The following is an 18191-nucleotide window of genomic DNA, read 5'->3' as shown; positions in this document are numbered from 1 at the left end:
GCCTGAAAGCCACATCCTTCCCAAAATGACCTGCAAAACAGGGGCGCCCAGTTTTGGACCTGTAGCAAGAGCATGCTTTCTTCTTGCCTCTTGGTTCTGGCCTTGAGATTATTGAGATTACATCTCATTCTTACTTGAGATGAGATCACACATCTCAGTTTGGAGCTTCTCTCAACCTATGACCACTGCCTGAGTTAGCTGGCAAGTTTCTGAAAGATTCCCTGTGAGTTAGGATCAGGAATGCCTTCTTTCTGTCCCCACTGACATCTGGGAGTTCATGCAAAGCACATCCTGATGCCATTCCTTCTCATATACTCCCCACTACTCACCAAATTAGCTCCAGCTCCTGGTAGGGTCAAGTCACTCCCTCATGGCCTGGATTGCACAGCTCCCAAGTGGGAATTTGTATCATGGAGACAGTCTGTCTCCCTTTCATGTTCTCAAGACTCATAGTTTTCCAACGGACTCATAGTGCTCCAACGGACTCATAGTGCAAGTTGCTGTCTGCCACTCCTTTCAAGGTATTCAAAGTTTGTTTCAGTGTTTCTGTTGAGTTCCTGTGCTCCTTCTTGGATGAAAGTTCATAGCATGAATCTACACACTATATTGCTCTTATCAAGTGGGTGCAATGTGCTAACAAAGACTCCAATCTATCATTTTGAAAAACAAACAAAAAATAGATAACTTGTTTTAAGAAGTGATGAGACGATGTTGAAGATGAAACATGCAGTCGCAGACCATCCACATCAATTAACAAGAAAAAAAAGTTCATCTTGTTCATGCCCTAATTGAAGAGGACCCATGATTAACAGTTGGAACAATAGCCAGCACCATAGATATCTCAATTGGTTCTGCTTACACAATTCTGGCTGAAAAATTAAAGTTGAGCAAACTTTCCGCTTGATAGGTCCCCAAACTGTTGTGCCTAGATCAGCTGCATACAAAAGAAGAACTTTCAATAAAAATTTTAAACAAGAGGAATCAAGATCCTGAAGCATTTCTTGGAATAATTTTAATAGGGGGTGAAACATGGCTTTTCCAGTATGATCCTGAAGACAATGCACAGTCAAAGTAATGGCTACCAAGAGGTGGAAGTGGTCCAGTCATAGCAAGTTTGAATCAGTCAAAACCAAATATTATGGCAACAGTTCTTTGGTATGCTCAAGGCATTTTGCTTGTTGACTTTCTGGAGGGCCAAGGAACAGTAACACCTGCTTATTATATGAGTGTTTTGAGAAAGTTAGCTAAAGTTTTAGCAGAAAAATGCCTGGGAAGGTTTCACCAGAGAGCCCTTCTCCACCACAACAATGCTTCTGCTCATTCCTCTCGGCAAACAAGGGCAATTTTGTGAGAACTTGGATGGGGAATCATTAGGCATCCACCTCGCAGTCCTGATTTGGCTCCCTTGGATTTATTTTGTTTTCTAATCTTAAAAAATCTTTAAAGGACACCCATTTCTCTTCAGTTAATAATGTAAAAAAAATGCTTTACCGACATGGTTAAAATACCAGGACCCTCAGTCCTTTAGAGATGGACTAAATGGCTGGTATTGCTTACAGAAGTGTCTTGACCTTGGTGGATCTTATGTTGAGAAATAAAGTTCATATTTTTCATCTTTTAACTCCATTTTCCACAAACTTTTTGAAGTCTCCTCACATATATCACTATACTATATACTTATAACAATTTATGCTAATAAACATTTTTAAAGTATTTACTCATTTTAGATATATTTTAATTATATTACTACAGGTATTTGTTAACCTCTTTCAAATCCTATGTGAAATGAAATAGAATATTAAAAAGTAAGTAATTTATAATTAATTATATATTTATCTCTGGTCAATAATTATACAAATACATTTATTATAAAATAAATGTAGCTGTGTGCTTGTGGAGAAAGAAGAGAAATTTAACCTGTTGTTAGCAAGAGAAGCTGCTAGCCATTTCTCTGTCTTGAAAGATTTAGAAAGTTACTTGGGCAGATATTTTCTGATTCTTTCCTGAACACTTGAGTGGTTTCTTCAGAAGAATAGTTGTGGAATGCCTGAGAAAGCCTGCTCATCCTGGTAGCTTTTGGTAAGCAAAGATTCTTGTTGGCAATAATATAGGCAAGTTTTCACAGATGCCAAGAGCCTCCTGGGAGGAAAGGAACTGATATCCTGTAATTTCCAAATTGGTCTGCCATAAGGAAAGGCCTCAGAGCTTGCTGTGTCTGACCCCTCAGCCAGAATAGCATATTTACTAATCCTCGGACTTCTTGCATTTGGGAATGAATCTGTTATGTACAAACAATGCTAGCAACTGAGATTGTAGAGTATGAGTTCTAGTATGGCATATTTCAGTATTGGTGTTGAAGAAAAACTTAGGAACTGAAATAAAAAAAAAACTCATATAGAGGTTTTTTTCATACTCTATTTTCCCCTATAGGGCTTTAGTTCTTATTTGACCTCTATAATAGCTTTAGGTATGGAAAGCCATCATACTTCAACCTCCTTGTCATTAAATTTGCTTGATAGGGTTCTGCCCATGATGTGTGACAAAATAAACTTCCAGGGAGTAGGACAGGCTGACCTTTGAACATACTGTGATGTCTTAGGCCTTTGCTCTATATCTTTTGTGTTTGTGCATATGAGTGATATCCTCTAAGACCTACCAGCTAGTTACTCAATCAAGTATTTAAAGTGTTCTTATTTACTCCTATAGCCTATAAAAACAAAACTTCCAGATATGTACTGAGCTGTCACATCAATAAAGCATAAGCAGGATTTGAAATAGAGATATGAACGCTTGATAGGTCTCAGAATTCTTAAGACCTTCCTTCTGCATAGGCATGCAGTACACATGGTGTCATAAAATATTAAGGGTAGTCCTAAAATGACCAAAATGCCAATAATGCTTATGAGTGTAAAAATTCTGAACTGCAGATATCTGTCCTAACTATCCTGTCATTTTTAAAATTTGAAAAAAGTGGGACTTCCTTTCTTTGTCCTAATTCCATCAGGTCTTTGACATCCTGAAGTGTTAGTGTATCGTCTCCCCCGTTCCAGTATATATAGGTTTCTAACTTTAAGCAACTAGGAATCCCATGCACATTTAGCAAATGACCGTATGTTCATCTTTTTTTCCATTTCAATTTTCATATCCATAATATTTACCTTAAATCAAATGGTTAGTGCCATGTGAAAAAAAGGTGAATTTACAGCATATTCAGGGGACTTGGGACTTAACCTGCCTATTGCATACAGAGAATTTCTGATTACTGATTTTCAGGAGTATTTTGCTGGGAATACTTTCAGAGAGGATAGTAAAATAAAAAGTATTTACATTCACTCAATAAACACTTATTAGATATCTATTAAGTTCTAGGCCCTGCGAATAAGGATTGGGGAGACACAGATAACTAGAATGTATCTAGTACATTGTGTCAGTGAGCCTGCCAACTTCCAATATATCCTTATTTTGAAGAGATATCTATATTTATTTAAGGTTTTTGTATCTTTACCATCATCCTTCATCTGAATCTCAATAATCTACATTTTAGTTATTTTATTTTATGTAACACCATTTGATTTCTTGAGGTTTGTTTTGGTCCCAGTTTTAAACGTCTATTCAGTGGTTTGGATCTTTACTTGTGGTCATGCCAAATGTGAATTGTTAATTTTGATCACCTCTACATTTGTCCAGCACCAAAATAGGCTCTGCTCATTTACAAACAAATTTAAAGTGTAAGTTTCTGTGAAAAAAACATTGTAAAACCTTATACTTACATGTGGCCACTGAATAGTTTCATCTTTCGTTAAAAAGAGTATAATTTCACATGCAATTAGAAGTATACCAATTATTGCAAGGCCGAAACTGTTTAAATTCATCCATATGGCATACATCAACTGGAATAGATACAAAATGTCAACTAGTTATATGTGGAACAAACAAGCTGACATGAAGTTATTAGTTTGCATTACTGATAAACATGTTAAAGCTGAGGATTTGTTATAACTTCTGATTTTTTTCTGAATCAACATTTACTCTAAGGGTTCCCAACCTCCAAATGTGTCAGGATTCCAATAATACACATGGTTTTCTGATACTGCATGCAGATATTTCATTTCCTCATTAAATATAAAATTCTTATGGGCACTGTGTTGAGGCAAAAAAGAAAGTGCTACATTCTAATGGGAGAGAAAAACTAGCAACAGTAAATGTGAAGAGAATGCAATAAATACTGACATCATGAATAAACCCAATGTTGTCTGCAGGGGCAGATTACAATGAAGCTAAAGGCACTTGTGTCTGAGCTTCTCAAATGCACAGGTCTTTTCCAAGGCCCCAGGAGAAGCCATGCCTACCATCTTAAAATAGTGAGTTTTGGCTCTTCCTTTCCAATATTTATATTTCTGACTTTTTTTGGTCTTATTTCATTAACCAGGATGTCAAATTTCTATACTGAGTAGTAACAATGAAAGTGTTTATTCTTGTCTTGTGCCTCGTTTTAATAGGAATGCTTCTAAGGTTGCATTATCAAGTATATTTGCTGTAAATTTTTAATAAATATTTTTGTCATCAAAAGGACATTCCTAGATATTCCTAATAGCTTTTTACCATGAATGATTACAAATTGTGTTGAATTATTTTTTGACATCTTTTAAGATGATCAAATATTTTCTTATCCTTTAATGTGGTAAATTACATTGAAATAGTTTTAAAAATAAACATTGATGCATAACATGCATTCTAAAGTATGCAGCTCAGAGAATCATTACAAAGTGTAAGCATTCATGTAGCCACCACCCATATCAAGACACCAAACATATTCAGCAACCCAGAAATCACTTATATCTCTTTTCATTCCCTATTCCCATCCTCCTCCATAAGAGAAACCACTAGCTGACTTCCAATACCATTGATTTGTTTTGTCTATTTTTGAACTTTATATAAATATAATCATGCAGTATGTACCGTTTTGTGCCTTGTTGCTTTCACTCAAAATTATGTTTGTATGAAATCCATCAATGCTGTTATGTTTAGTAGTAGTTTTGTTCATTTTCATTGCTATGTTATTTTCCATTCTATCAGTGTGCTATAATTTGTCTATCCATATTTTTACCAATGCACATTTGGGTTATTTCCAGTTTTGGCCACTGTGAAAAAGGAGGCTATAAACTTGTATTTCCTTTCATAAAACATATGTAAGCATTTCTGATAGGCCTATATCTAGAAGTAGAATTACTCAGTCATAGGGTAAACATGTGTTCAACTCTGGAAGATATGGTCAAACAAATTTCCAGTGGTTGTAGAAATTTAAACTTCCACTAGTAGTTGTTTTACATTCTTGCCAATAAGTTAACCATTCTGGCAAGTTTGCTGTAGTATTTCTTTTTTTTTTTTTTTTTTTTCCTTTATTTTTATTTATTTATTTATTTATTTATTTTGGAGGGGACAGGGTCTTTTTTTTTTTTTTAATTGATCGATCATTCTTGGGTGTTTCTCACAGAGGGGGATTTGGCAGGGTCATAGGACAATAGTGGAGGGAAGGTCAGCAGATAAACAAGTGAACAAAGAAACAAGTGAACAAAGGTCTCTGGTTTTCCTAGGCAGAGGACCCTGCGGCCTTCCGCAGTGTTTGTGTCCCTGGGTACTTGAGATTAGGGAGTGGTGATGACTCTTAACGAGCATGCTGCCTTCAAGCATCTGTTTAACAAAGCACATCTTGCACCGCCCTTAATCCATTTAACCCTGAGTGGACACAGCACATGTTTCAGAGAGCACAGGTTTGGGGGTAAGGTCACAGATCAACAGGATCCCAAGGCGGAAGAATTTTTCTTAGTACAGAACAAAATGAAAAGTCTCCCATGTCTACTTCTTTCCACACAGACACGGCAACCATCCGATTTCTCAATCTTTTCCCCACCTTTCCCCACTTTCTATTCCACAAAACCGCCATTGTCATCATGGCCCGTTCTCAATGAGCTGTTGGGTACACCTCCCAGACGGGGTGGTGGCCAGGCAGAGGGGCTCCTCACTTCCCAGTAGGGGTGGCCGGGCAGAGGCTCCCCTCACCTCCCAGACGGGGCGGCTGGCCGGGCGGGGCGCTGACCCCCCCACCTCCCTCCCGGATGGGGCGGCTGGCCGGGCAGGGGGCTGACCCCCCAACCTCCCTCCCGGACGGGGTGGCTGGCTGGGCGGGGGGCTGACACCCCCACCTCCCTCCCGGACGGGGCGACTGGCCGGGTGGGGGGCTGACCCCCCCACCTCCCTCCCAGGTGGGGCGGCTGGCCGGGCAGAGGGGCTCCTCACTTCCCAGTAGGGGCGGCCGGGCAGAGGCTCCCCTCACCTCCCAGATGGGGTGGCTGGCCGGGCGGGGCGCTGACCCCCCCACCTCCCTCCCGGACGGGGCGGCTGGCCGGGCAGGGGGCTGACCCCCCAACCTCCCTCCCGGACGGGGCGGCTGGCTGGGCGGGGGGCTGACCCCCCCACCTCCCTCCCGGGTGGGGCGGCTGGCCGGGCAGAGGGGCTCCTCACTTCCCAGTAGGGGTGGCCGGGCAGAGGCGCCCCTCACCTCCTGGACCAGGCGGCTGGCCGGGCAGGGGGCTGACGTCCCCACCTCCCTCCCGGACGGGGTGGCTGGCTGGGCGGGGGGCTGACCCCCCCACCTCCCTCCCGGATGGGGCGGCTGGCCGGGCAGAGGTGCTCCTCACTTCCCAGTAGGGGCAGCCGGGCAGAGGCGCCCCTCACCTCCCCGATGGGGAGGCTGGCCGGGTGGGGGGCTGACCCCCCACCTCCCTCCCAGATGGGGCGGCTGGCCGGGGGGGGCTGACCCCCCCACCTCCCTCCCGGACGGGGCGGCTGGCCGGGCAGAGGGGCTCCTCACTTCCCAGTAGGGGCGGCTGGGCAGAGGCGCTCCTCACCTCCCGGACGGGGTGGCTGGCCGGGTGGGGGGCCGATCCCCCACCTCCCTCCCGGATGGGGTGGCTGGCCGGGGGGGGGCTGACCCCCCCACCTCCCGGACAGGGCGGCTGGCCGGGCAGAGGGGCTCCTCACTTCCCAGTAGGGGCGGCTGGGCAGAGGCGCCCCTCACCTCCCGGACGGGGTGGCTGGCCGGGCGGGGGGCCGACCCCCCACCTCCCTCCCGGATGGGGCGGCTGGCCGGGCGGGGGGCTGACCCCCCCACCTCCCTCCCGGACGGGGCGGCTGGCTGGGTGGGGGGCTGACCCCCCCACCTCCCTCCCGGACGGGGCGGCTGGCCGGGCAGAGGGGCTCCTCACTTCCCAGTAGGGGCGGCTGGGCAGAGGTGCCCCTCACCTCCCGGATGGGGCAGCTGGCTAGGCGGGGGACTGACCCCCCCAACTCCCTCCTGGACGGGTCGGCTGGCCTGGCGGGGGCTGACCCCCACCTCCCTCCCGGACGGGGTGGCTGCCGGGCAGAGACGCTCCTCACTTCCCAGACGGGGTGGCTGCCAGGCGGAGGGGCTCCTCACTTCTCAGATGGGGCAGCTGCCGGGCGGAGGGGCTCCTCACTTCTCAGACGAGGCAGTTGCCAGGCGGAGGGTCTCCTCACTTCTCAGACGGGGCGGCTGGGCAGAGACGCTCCTCACCTCCCAGACGGGGTTGCGGCCGGGCAGGGGCGCTCCTCACATCCCAGACGGGGCGGCAGGGCAAAGGCGCTCCCCACATCTCAGATGATGGGTGGCCGGGCAGAGACGCTCCTCACTTCCTAGATGGGATGGCGGCCCGGAAGAGGCGCTCCTCACTTCCTAGATGGGATGGCGGCCAGGCAGCGATGCTCCTCACTTTCCAGACTGGGCAGCCAGGCAGAGGGGCTCCTCACATCCCAGACGATAGGCGGCCAGGCAGAGACGCTCCTCACTTCCCAGACGGGGTGGTGGCTGGGCAGAGGCTGCACTCTCAGCACTTTGGGAGGCCAAGTCAGGCGGCTGTCCAGAAGCATCTCATGCAAAAATCCATCTTTCTGAGCCTTTTTAAGAATTTTACTCTCTTCTTTACTTATTTTAAGTTTGTGGTCTTGGAAGCTCTGAAATTTCTTTACATAATTGATTTCACATTGTTTTACATTTCCTTTGTCTTCTTCTGGAATGTCATCTTTTTTCGTGGTTTCTTTTTCAGCACAGGATCTAATCTTGATCATTTCTTCTTCTCCTGCTGTTTTACTTTTTGCTTCTATGTCCCCTGCTTCATTGCATCTAATAAAGCAGCTATTTGAGGCCAACAAAGCCATTTTCCCATTTTGAAAGGCTGGTTCCCATTGTTCTCTTGGTCCAATTGCATCTGAATGCCCAACAACAAGTTCATCTGAATTTATACCAAGATATTTTCCATAGCCAGATTTCAGGGCGATTCTTCTTTGTGTGGAGCTCTCAGGGTAAAAAGACCATTGTCGAGTGCATGTATATAGGTTCCCTCATCCATTTCAATGGCTATGGTTCCTGAAATTTCACCAAAGTTTGTTACTGTTCACCAGATTCCAACATATCAAGCTGGGTTTCTTCATCTTCTTCTCTTTTTCTCTTCTTATCTTTGCTCTTTTTCTTCTTACTCGGTTCCCTTGAGCATGAGCTTGCTAGACTTCACATAAGAGTACTAGGCCATGGCTCCGGGAGACTTCTGCGCGGACAGGCTGAAGCGGGCTCAGGACGAGTATGTGACCTGAGGCTGTGTACCAGCTCCCGGCGTGACTGGCTTCTCGGCAGACCACTCGGTTGGACATCTTGGTGCCTGTGCCGCCTATGGTGCACGAGGATGAATGAGGAGGCGGCGGCGGCGGCGGCAGGAGCGGCTCCGCGAGGGGACGAGACACCGCGGGCCCAGCCCAGGAGGAGGCGGCAGCGGGGAGGGGATCAGCCCGGCCCAGGAGGAGGAGGAAGAGGAGGAGGCGGCGGCCCAGGAGGAGGAGATGGCAGCCGGGGCGGTGGCGGCGGCAGCAACAATCACCACAAACTCCGCGACCGCCGGAAGATGGGGCCCACGGCGGCCTCACCGAAGCCCGGAAAGCCCTGGCCCCGGCCCCCGGCATCCCCGCTGCTGCCCAGCCGGGGCTGGTTCCGCCGAGCCGCCCCTTTATTTTCCTAATTTTTAATGAGCTTAAGCATATCACTTTTATTTTTTTCTATTTTTATCATTTCTGCCAAACTTACAAAACAGCTGTACCATTTTGTGATGTATTTGAGTTATACAGTATGATGTTTTGATACACATATACATAGTGTAATGATTACTACTGTCACGCAAAAGATCATGTCCATCACATCACATAACTACTTCTTTTGTGGTAAGACCACTTAAAATCTATTCACTGAGCAAATTTTAAATATACGTTATCACCTATAGTCCTCATGCTGTACATTAGATCTCTAGGCTTATTCATCCTACATCACTGCAAGTTTGCACCTTTTGATCTACTTCTCCCCATTTCCTCCCCTCTCTGCCTCTGATTATCACTGTCCTACTCTCTGTTTCAATGTATTTTTTGTTTATTAGATTCCACATATATGTGAGATCATACCTTCTTTTTATTTTTGTGTATAGCCTATTTCACTTAGCACAGTGTTCCTCAGGTTCATCCATTGTTGCAAATGGCAGTATTTCCTTTTTTTTTTTTTAAGGCTTAACAATATTCCATTGTGTATGTGTGTGTGTGTGTGTGTATGTGTGTGTGTGTGTGTGTACCAGTTTCTTTATCCATTCGTCATTGATGGACACAGGTTGTTTCCAAATATACGCTATAGTGAATAATGCTGCAATGAAAATGAGAGTACAGATATGTCTATGATTTGCTGATTTCATTCCCTTTGGTAAAAGAGGGATTGCTGGGTTATGTGGTAGTTTCATGTGTAATTTCTTGAGGAATCCCCATACTGTCTTCCATAATGGCTGTACCAATTTACATTCCCAACAACAGCGTATAAGGGTTCCCTTTTCAGTTTAATTATATTTTAATGAATGTATTGGCCATTTGAATATCATTTTGTATAAGGTGGCTGCTCAAGGATTTTGTCTATTTTTATTGGGCTATCTGCACTTTTTATTGATTTTTAGAAGTTCTTGATATATTGTGGATACAAGTCTTTCACTGGTGATAAATGTGAAATTAACTTTCCCTGTGTGGCTTACCTAGTTTTTGTGAATAGTGCCATTTGGTGAATCAAAGTTTCTAATTTTAATGTGTTTTCCTGTTTATATCTGGTTTAGGAAATTTTTACCCACCACAAAATCATGAAAATATACACTTATCATCTAGAAGCATTTAATTTTACTTTTCACATTTATATCTGAAATCTTCTTGAAACTGACTTTTTTGAGTGTGTATGGGGTACGGTAGGACTAAAGTTTCATTCTTTTCACATGAGTCACATTCAGATGGCTCTAATTACTGAAAAGGCTGCTTGGTTCCCATTGCTCTGCAGCGCCACCTTGGTCAGAAATCAAATGTCTATGTAAGCATGTGTCTGTTTCTGGAAACTATTCTGTTCTATTTATTGGTCTATTTGAGTGATAATATCATACTGTCTTTTTAAAGTTTTAATAAGTCTTAAAATTTGAGAGAGTACATCCACACTGTTTTTCTTCAAGATCATTGCAGCCTTTTTTATTTACACATATATTTTGGGATCAAGTTGACTTTCTAAAAATAGTTTTTTTTTTTTTTTTTTAGATGGAGTCTCACTCTGTTGCCAGGCTAGAGTGCAGCGGTGCGATCCTGGCTTACTGAAATCTCTGCCTCCTGGGTTCAAGCGATTCTCCTGCCTCAGCCTCCCGAGTAGCTGGGACTACAGGCATGTGCCACCATACCCAGCTAATTTTTTTATTTTTAGTAGAGACGGGGTTTCACCATGTTGGCCAGGATGGTCTTGATCTCTTGACCTTGTGATCTGCCCACCTCGGCCTCCCAAAGTGCTGGGATTACAGGCGTCAGCCACTGTGGCTGGCCAAAATAGGTAATTTTTTAAGAGCTGTTTTAGGTTAATGGAAAAGTTGAGCAGAAATTTTCCATATACCTCCTGACTTCCCCTTTATCATTATGTAATGCCCTACTTTGTCTATTTTGATCTTTGTTGGTTTAAAGTCTGTTTTGCCAGACAGTAGGATTGCAACCCCTGCTTTTTTCTGTTTACCATTTGTTTGGTAGATTTTTCTCCATCTGTTTATTTTGAGCCTGTGTATGTCATTGTATGTGAGATGGATCTCTTGAAGACCGCATACTGGTGGGTCTTGGTTCCTTATCCAGCTTGTCACTTTTACATTTAAGATTAATATTGATATGTGTGTATTTGATCCTGTCATCATCATGTTAGCTGGTTATTTTGTCAACTTGTTTATGTGGTCACTTTATAGTGTCACTGGTTTGTGTACTTCAGTGTGTTTTTGTAGTGGCTGGTAATGGTCTTGTCCATGTTTAGTGCCTTCTTCAGGAGCTCTTGTTAGGCAGGTCTGGTGGTAACAAATTTCCTCAGCATTTGCTTGTCTAAAAAGAATCGTGTTTCTCCTTCACTTATGAAGCTTAGTTTGGCTGGATATAAAATTCTGGTTTGAAATTTCTTTTCTTTATGAATATTGAATATTGTCCTCCAGTCTCTTCTGGCTTGTTGTATTTCATCTGAGAGGTCTGTTGTTAGTCTGATGGGCTTCCCTTTGTACATGACTTGGCCTTTCTCTCTCACTGCCTTTAATATATGTTTTTCTCCTCATATTGGTGTTGGAAGAATCTGATGATTGTGTGTCTTGTGGATGATCTTCTTGTAGAGTATTTTACTGGAGTTCTCTGCATTTCCTGAATTTTAATGTTGGTCTCCCTCGCTATATTGAGGAAGTTCTCATGGATGATATCATGATATATGTTTTCCAGATTGGTTCTGTTCTCTGCATAGAACCAACCATATCTTTCAGGTACATCAATCAGTCATAGATCCAGTCTCTACATTATCCCTTATTTTCTTGGAGGTTTTGTTCATTCCTTTTCATTCTTTTCTCTCTATTCTTGTCTGCCTGTCTTTTTTCAGAAAGCCAGTCTTCAAGCTCTAAGATTCTTTCCTCTGCTCGGTTTATTTTGTTATTAATACTTGTGTTTACATTATGAAATTCTTGTAGTGTCTATTTTGTCTGTCAGCTCCTGCAATGTTTTATTATGATTTTTAGCTTCCTTGCATTGAGTTATAACATACTCTTGTAGCTTAATGAACTTTGTTTCTATCCATATTCTGAATTATATTTCTGTCATTTCAGCCTCAGCCCAGTTCTGAACCCTTGCTGGAGAGGTAATGTGGTCCTTTGGAGGAAAGAAGGCACACTGGCTTTTTGAGTTTTCAGCATTCTTGCACTGGTTCTGTTTCATCTTTAGGGGATTATCTACCTTCAGTCTTAGAGGTTGCTGACCTTTGGATTTTTTTTTTCTTTTATCCTATTTGATGACCTTGAGGGTTTGATTGTGGTATAAGGTGGATTCAGCTGACTGGCTTCATTTCTGGGAGATTTTAGGGGGCCAGTGCTCAGCTCTCAATCCACGAACTGCCTGCTCTAACTCTGGAGGACTTGTATTGGGCCCCAACTTTGTTCTCTGGCTCCTTGAGGTTTGGATTCCACTGTGCTGGGGGCACTGAGGTGCAGCATCTGTAGCAGAATATTAGTAGATGCAGGGTGTCTGCCTCCCTGTGGGCATTCACAACAGTGGCAGAGGCAAGGCAGCTGGGGTCCCCTGCTGGAGACTGTGTGCCCTGTTGCAATGGAGGTGGTGTTGGCTTGGGACAGGGTGCTGGCCAGTGCAGGTCTGAGTGCCTTCTCTGTGCTCTGCAAGCCAGAGTGATCACTTAGGGTGTGGGAGGATCCCCTGTTATCTGTGCAGTGTTAGTGCAAGGGTTGGGTGCTTGTTGGGGTGGGGCTTACTGACCCTTTGCCCTTCAAGGCTTTATCTGCAATTATGGTCGGCAAGAGTGGGAAAGCATACTGCACTCCTGAATGCTGGCGGGGCCAGTAAAGCAAAACCTACCTTCGCAGACATGTGCCATCAAAGTGATGTGGGGATTTGCTTGTGGGAATCTGTAGTATGAGGAGGGAATGTGTGGGTTGGTGCACGGCTATAGGGGCCACCTCACTGGAGCTCTCCACCAGTCAGGCACTGTCCACTGGTGCAGAAGCTATGGTGTGGGTCTCCCAGGGCATCCAAGACTGCTCTGTAAGCAGGCATGGCCAGACTGGGACCCTGGGAGAGGCCATCAAACCAAGGAGGGCCCAAGTCAGACCAGCTCTGTCTGATGTGGAAGACCACAGGGTCTGACAGTTCCCCTAGGACTAAAGCCTCTTATGGAAGCAAATTGAGCCTAGAGGGATGGGTGTCTTTGACTTTTAACACTTTGACTCTAACGTTCCTTGGAGTGGACATTTCTGGGTTGTCTATTGGAGACACTCAAGCTTCCTGGACTCTGGATGTTCATATTTCTCCCAAGACTTGGGAAGTGTTAAGCTACTATTTCATTACACAGGTTTTCTATGCCTTTCCTAATCTGTTTTCCTTCCAAAAATCCCATAGTGCAAATATTTGTTTGCTTAAGAGTGTTCCATAAGTCTCAAAGAGTTTCTTCATTTCTTTAAATTGTTTTTTCTTTTTATTTAGTCTGATTGGATTATTTCAAAATACCTGTTTTCAAGTTTGGAAATTCTTTCTTCTGCTTGAGTTAGTCTATTGTTGAAGTTCTCAATTGTATTTTTTATATCATTGATTAAATTCTTCAGCTTTAAGATTTCTGTTTGTTTTTTATGATATCTATCTCTGTTGAATTTTTCATTTAGATCATAATATTTTTTGTTTCACTGAATTGTCTATCTGTATTCCATTGTATCTCACTGAGTGCCTTAAAGTTATTATTTTGAATTCCTTTTCATGCATTTCATAGATTGCCTTTTACTTGGGTTCTGCTACTGGAGAATTATTGTGTTCTTTGAAGGTTTCAGGTTTACTTGCTTTTTCATGGTTTGTGTGTGTGTGTGTGTGTGTGTGTGTCTGTACTTTCATATCTGTGCATCTTGTGGAAAAGTGCCTCTTCCAATTATATGGAGTAGCTTTTTTATAGGTGAAATCTTTTTCTTCTAGATGTGTTCTACAGTGTTGTGTGAGTAGGGTACTTTGGTGGTTCTGGGTGATTTCTTTCAGTGTGATTTAATTTTCTTTTAATAGTGGTCTCTGTGTGATTTCTTTGACTGTAACCAATGTCAATGGTGTCTGTTTGTGCACAGAGACTGCAGGTATTTATGACTTTAGTGGTGCAGTTTTTCTGGGCCATCAGATGAGCCAGTCTTTGGACTCCAGGAGTACATGTGGCACCTGGTTGCTCTGCAGGTTAATTGAGCAAGGTCACTGGTGATGGTGGGTGATGGACAGTCTTATCCTTGGACCCTGGGGAATGTTCATGGTGCATATTTTCTCTGGTGGTTGAGGCGGTAGAATCATCAGTGGTGGTGGGTCCCAGGAGGGCTGGTCCTTGTTTTACGGGAGGGCATGCTTAGTGCATAGTGGCTCTGCTGGGCAAAGGGGAGGGGTTGCTGGTGACCGCGGATATTGTACATTCTAGTTCTTAGTCCTGGGGGTGCCATGTGGGATGCAGAATGTTCCCTTTAATGTGTTATTGAAACTGTTTTGCTAGAATTTTGTTCAGAATTTTTGCATCTATGTTCACTAGGGATACTGGCCTTTAATTTTCTTTTCTCACAGTGTTTTTTTCTGGCTTTGGTATCTGGGTAATGCTGGCCTTGTAAAATCAGTTTGAAATTATTCTCCTTCAATTTTTAAAAAATATTTGAAGAAGGATTGTTGTTAGTTCTTTAAATGTTTGGTATATTTCAGCAGTGAAGCAATCAGGTCCTGGAATTTTCTCTGATGAGAGACTTTTTATTACTGACTCTATCTCCTTACTCATTATTGGTCTATTCAGATTTTCTATTTATTTAGGAGTCAGTCTTGCTTGGCTTTATATTTCTAGTAATGCATTCATTTCTTCTAGGTTACCCAATTTGTTGATGTGTAATTATTCATAGTAGTGTCTTATGATTCTTTTATTTCTGTGGTATCAGTTGCAATGTCTCTTTCATTTCAAATTTTATGTCTTTTTTTAGTCTAGCTAAAGGTTTTTTAGTCTAGCTAAAGTCTTAGCTAAAGTTTTGTTGATTTTATGTATCTTTTTATGAAAACAAATCTTCATTTGGTTATTTTTTATATTATTTTTCTAGTCTCTTATTTATTTCTGTTTTGATCTTTATTATTTCCTTACTTCTACTAACTTTGTGCTGAGTCCCCTACTATTGTATTGCATTCTATTTTTATCTTCTCTTCAAATATATTAATATTCCCTTTTGTACATTTAGGTGCTCTGATATTGGATGCATATATATGTACAATTGTTATATTATCTTGATAAATTGGCCCCTTTGTTAGTTTATAATTGCCTTCTTTGGCTCATTTTACAGTGTTTGTCTTTGAGTCTATTTTGTCTGATATAAGCATAGCTATTCTTGGTCTTTTTTGGTTATTATTTGCAAGGAATATTTTTTTCCATCTATTCACTTTTAGTTCATGTGTGTCCTCAAGGCTAAAGTGAGTCTCTTCTATGCAGCAGATAGTTAGGTCTTGTTTTTATTCATCCAGTCACTTCATGTGTTTTGATGGAGAATTTAATCCATTTACATTTAAAGTAATTATTCATTGGAAAGGACTTACTATTGTCACTTTGTTAATTATTTATGGACTATTTTGTAGTTCCTTTGTTTTTTTCTTCCAATCTTGTTTTCTTCCTCTGTGATTTGTTGATTTTTGTAGTGATACACTTTAACTTAAAAACTTAAAAAGCAATCTCATGTGTATCTTCTGTGTTGTTTTTCTTTGTGATTATCATTGGGCCTAAGTGAACCATCTTGGTACTGGCATTTTTGTTTTATTCTTGATTAAAGAGAAAGCTCTTATTGTTTTAGCATGATATATAATGTTTGATTTACATTTTTCTACACCTAGCTTTCTAAGATTTAAAAACAGTATGAATGATTTTAAATTTTATCAACTGCATTTGCACTATCTACTGAGATGCTGATATGTGTTTTCTCCTTTATTCTACTAATGTAACAAGTTACATTTTTAAATTTTTACTATTATATCAACCTTATATCCCATAATAAAAATAACTTTTTAAATCATATTATATTGCCTATATAATAATTAATTTGATTTATTCATATTTGGTTTAGAATTTTTGCTTATATGTACATGTATACATGATATTTGCCTTTATTTTCTATTTCTCATCATGTCTCTGCCTGATCTTGACTTCAAGGCTTACTGACCTCATAATATATGCTGAGAAGTCCACTTTCTTTTATATTCTCTGAAATAATTTAAGACTGATGTCATAAGTATTTGATAGAATTTGTTTGTGAAGCCATCACAGCTTAAATTTATCTTGTGTGGGAATGTTGCTAACTATAGATTTAATTCATTTAATAGTTATAGGACTATCAATATATTCTATTTCCTCTTATGTATTCTTTCAGTACACTGTAGTTTTCAAAGGCATACATTTTATAGGTTAATTTTTAGGGTTTTTTTGCAGTTCGTTTATCCCTGGTGTGACTAACCAAGACAAAGTGAGCACACAAATAATCAATATCAGAAAGAAAACAATGAGATCCAATAGGCATAAAAACATTGACAAGACTTATGCTTCTGGTATGACAAAAAAGGTATGGCAGACTAGTGTTCCCTCTGAAAGCAACTAGAAAAGCATGATATAGTACAAAAAGTATTTCATCTATATAAAAGCATCAGAAAACTTCTAAAACATTCAGGAATATAAAGGGATTGTGAATCCTAAGAAAGCCACAGAAAGGTGAGAAGATGTTGGTTCTACAGGTAATTTTTCTTTTCTTTTCTCTTTTTTTTTTTTTTTTTTGAGACAGAGTTTCACTCTTGTTGTCCAGGTGGGAGTGCAATGGCATGATCTCAGCTCTCTGCAACCTCCACCTCCTGGGTTCAAGTGATTCTCCTGCCTCAGCCTCCCGAGTAGCTGGGATTACACGTGTCTGCCACCACACCCAGCTAATTTTTGTATTTTTAGTAGAGATGGGGTTTCACCATGTTGGCCTTTGGGAGCATTTGCCAGGGCAAGAGGTTGAGGTTTCAGATTAAGTAGGAGTTGCTAGGGGAGAGAGGAATCACTATAGCATTTTTGTGTTCTTTCAGGCCTGGAAAGAACACGTAAACCTGAGGAGATAAGCTCCTGAGTAGAAGAAGGGGTCAGAGAAATGACTAAGCTTCATAACAAATTTTTCTATTAACATGCTAGCCAGATTTTGATGCCTTTCTGGTCAGTAGGAGAAGGAATTAAGAAGAAAGCAGCTGAGAAACAGAACAGAGTTTTTGGCCATGTAATTGTGCTGATAAAACATGGTTCAGGACTGCAAGAGGGAAGTTACTTGAAGACATACCATGTTCTCAGTTGAAAACCTTGGAGGGTTATATGCTATAATTAGAAGATAAATTAGAAGTATATGAACTAACTGCCATTCAGCCTTGGTTCTGATTTATCAACCTTGGAGAGAGATGAGTGAGCTCACTCTGGAAGAACTAAGCATCAGCTGACATTGCTGTACTTTTTAATATATATTTTTGAGTACTTAATAAAAAATTACTAGGCATGTTAAAAGACATGGCCATATTTAAAAAAAACACTAGGGAAACAAAAATAATAGAAACAGGGATCCAGTTAGTAGACTTAAAACTAATAAGGACTTTAAGATAACTCCTATTAATATGTTCAAGAAAATAGAAAAAATGGATAAAATAGATGAACAGATAGAAAGTTTCACAGAATAATTAGAAACTAGAAATGGAATCAAGCGGAAGTTCTAGAATTGAAAAATACATTAGATTCAATGCCATCCCCATCAAGCTACCAATGACTTTCTTCACAGAATTGGAAAAAACTACTTTAAAGTTCATATGGAACCATAAAAAAGCCCGCATTGCCAAGTCAATCCTAAGCCAAAAGAACAAAGCTGGAGGCATCATGCTACCTGACTTCAAACTATACTACAAGGCTACAGTAACCAAAACAGAATGGTACTGGTACCAAAACAGAGATATAGACCAATGGAACAGAACAGAGCCCTCAGAAATAATGCTGCATATCTACAACCATCTGA

General features: G+C 41.8%; 1 protein-coding gene and 1 pseudogene across 17 annotated transcripts in view; both read right to left on the bottom strand.

The window, feature by feature from the left end:
• The window catches only part of LOC129136426 (membrane-spanning 4-domains subfamily A member 8-like), a 97008-nt gene that overhangs the window by 62808 nt on the left and 16009 nt on the right, over nt 1–18191 (bottom strand). For all 17 annotated transcript variants that reach the window (XM_063784099.1, XM_063784096.1, XM_063784110.1 and 14 more), the window contains exon 5: nt 3771–3890. In XM_063784099.1, the coding sequence (XP_063640169.1) occupies nt 3771–3890 (120 nt within the window). The remainder of the gene's footprint in view (nt 1–3770; nt 3891–18191) is intronic.
• LOC100611558 (protein FRG1-like) lies at nt 7677–8606 on the bottom strand (annotated as a pseudogene).

Source organism: Pan troglodytes, chromosome 9 (assembly GCF_028858775.2).
Source record: "Pan troglodytes isolate AG18354 chromosome 9, NHGRI_mPanTro3-v2.0_pri, whole genome shotgun sequence".
In the NCBI taxonomy this organism is placed as follows: Eukaryota; Metazoa; Chordata; class Mammalia; order Primates; family Hominidae; genus Pan; species Pan troglodytes.
The sequence above is the reverse complement of the archived record's forward strand: the minus strand, read 5'-3'. Positions and strand labels throughout refer to the sequence as shown.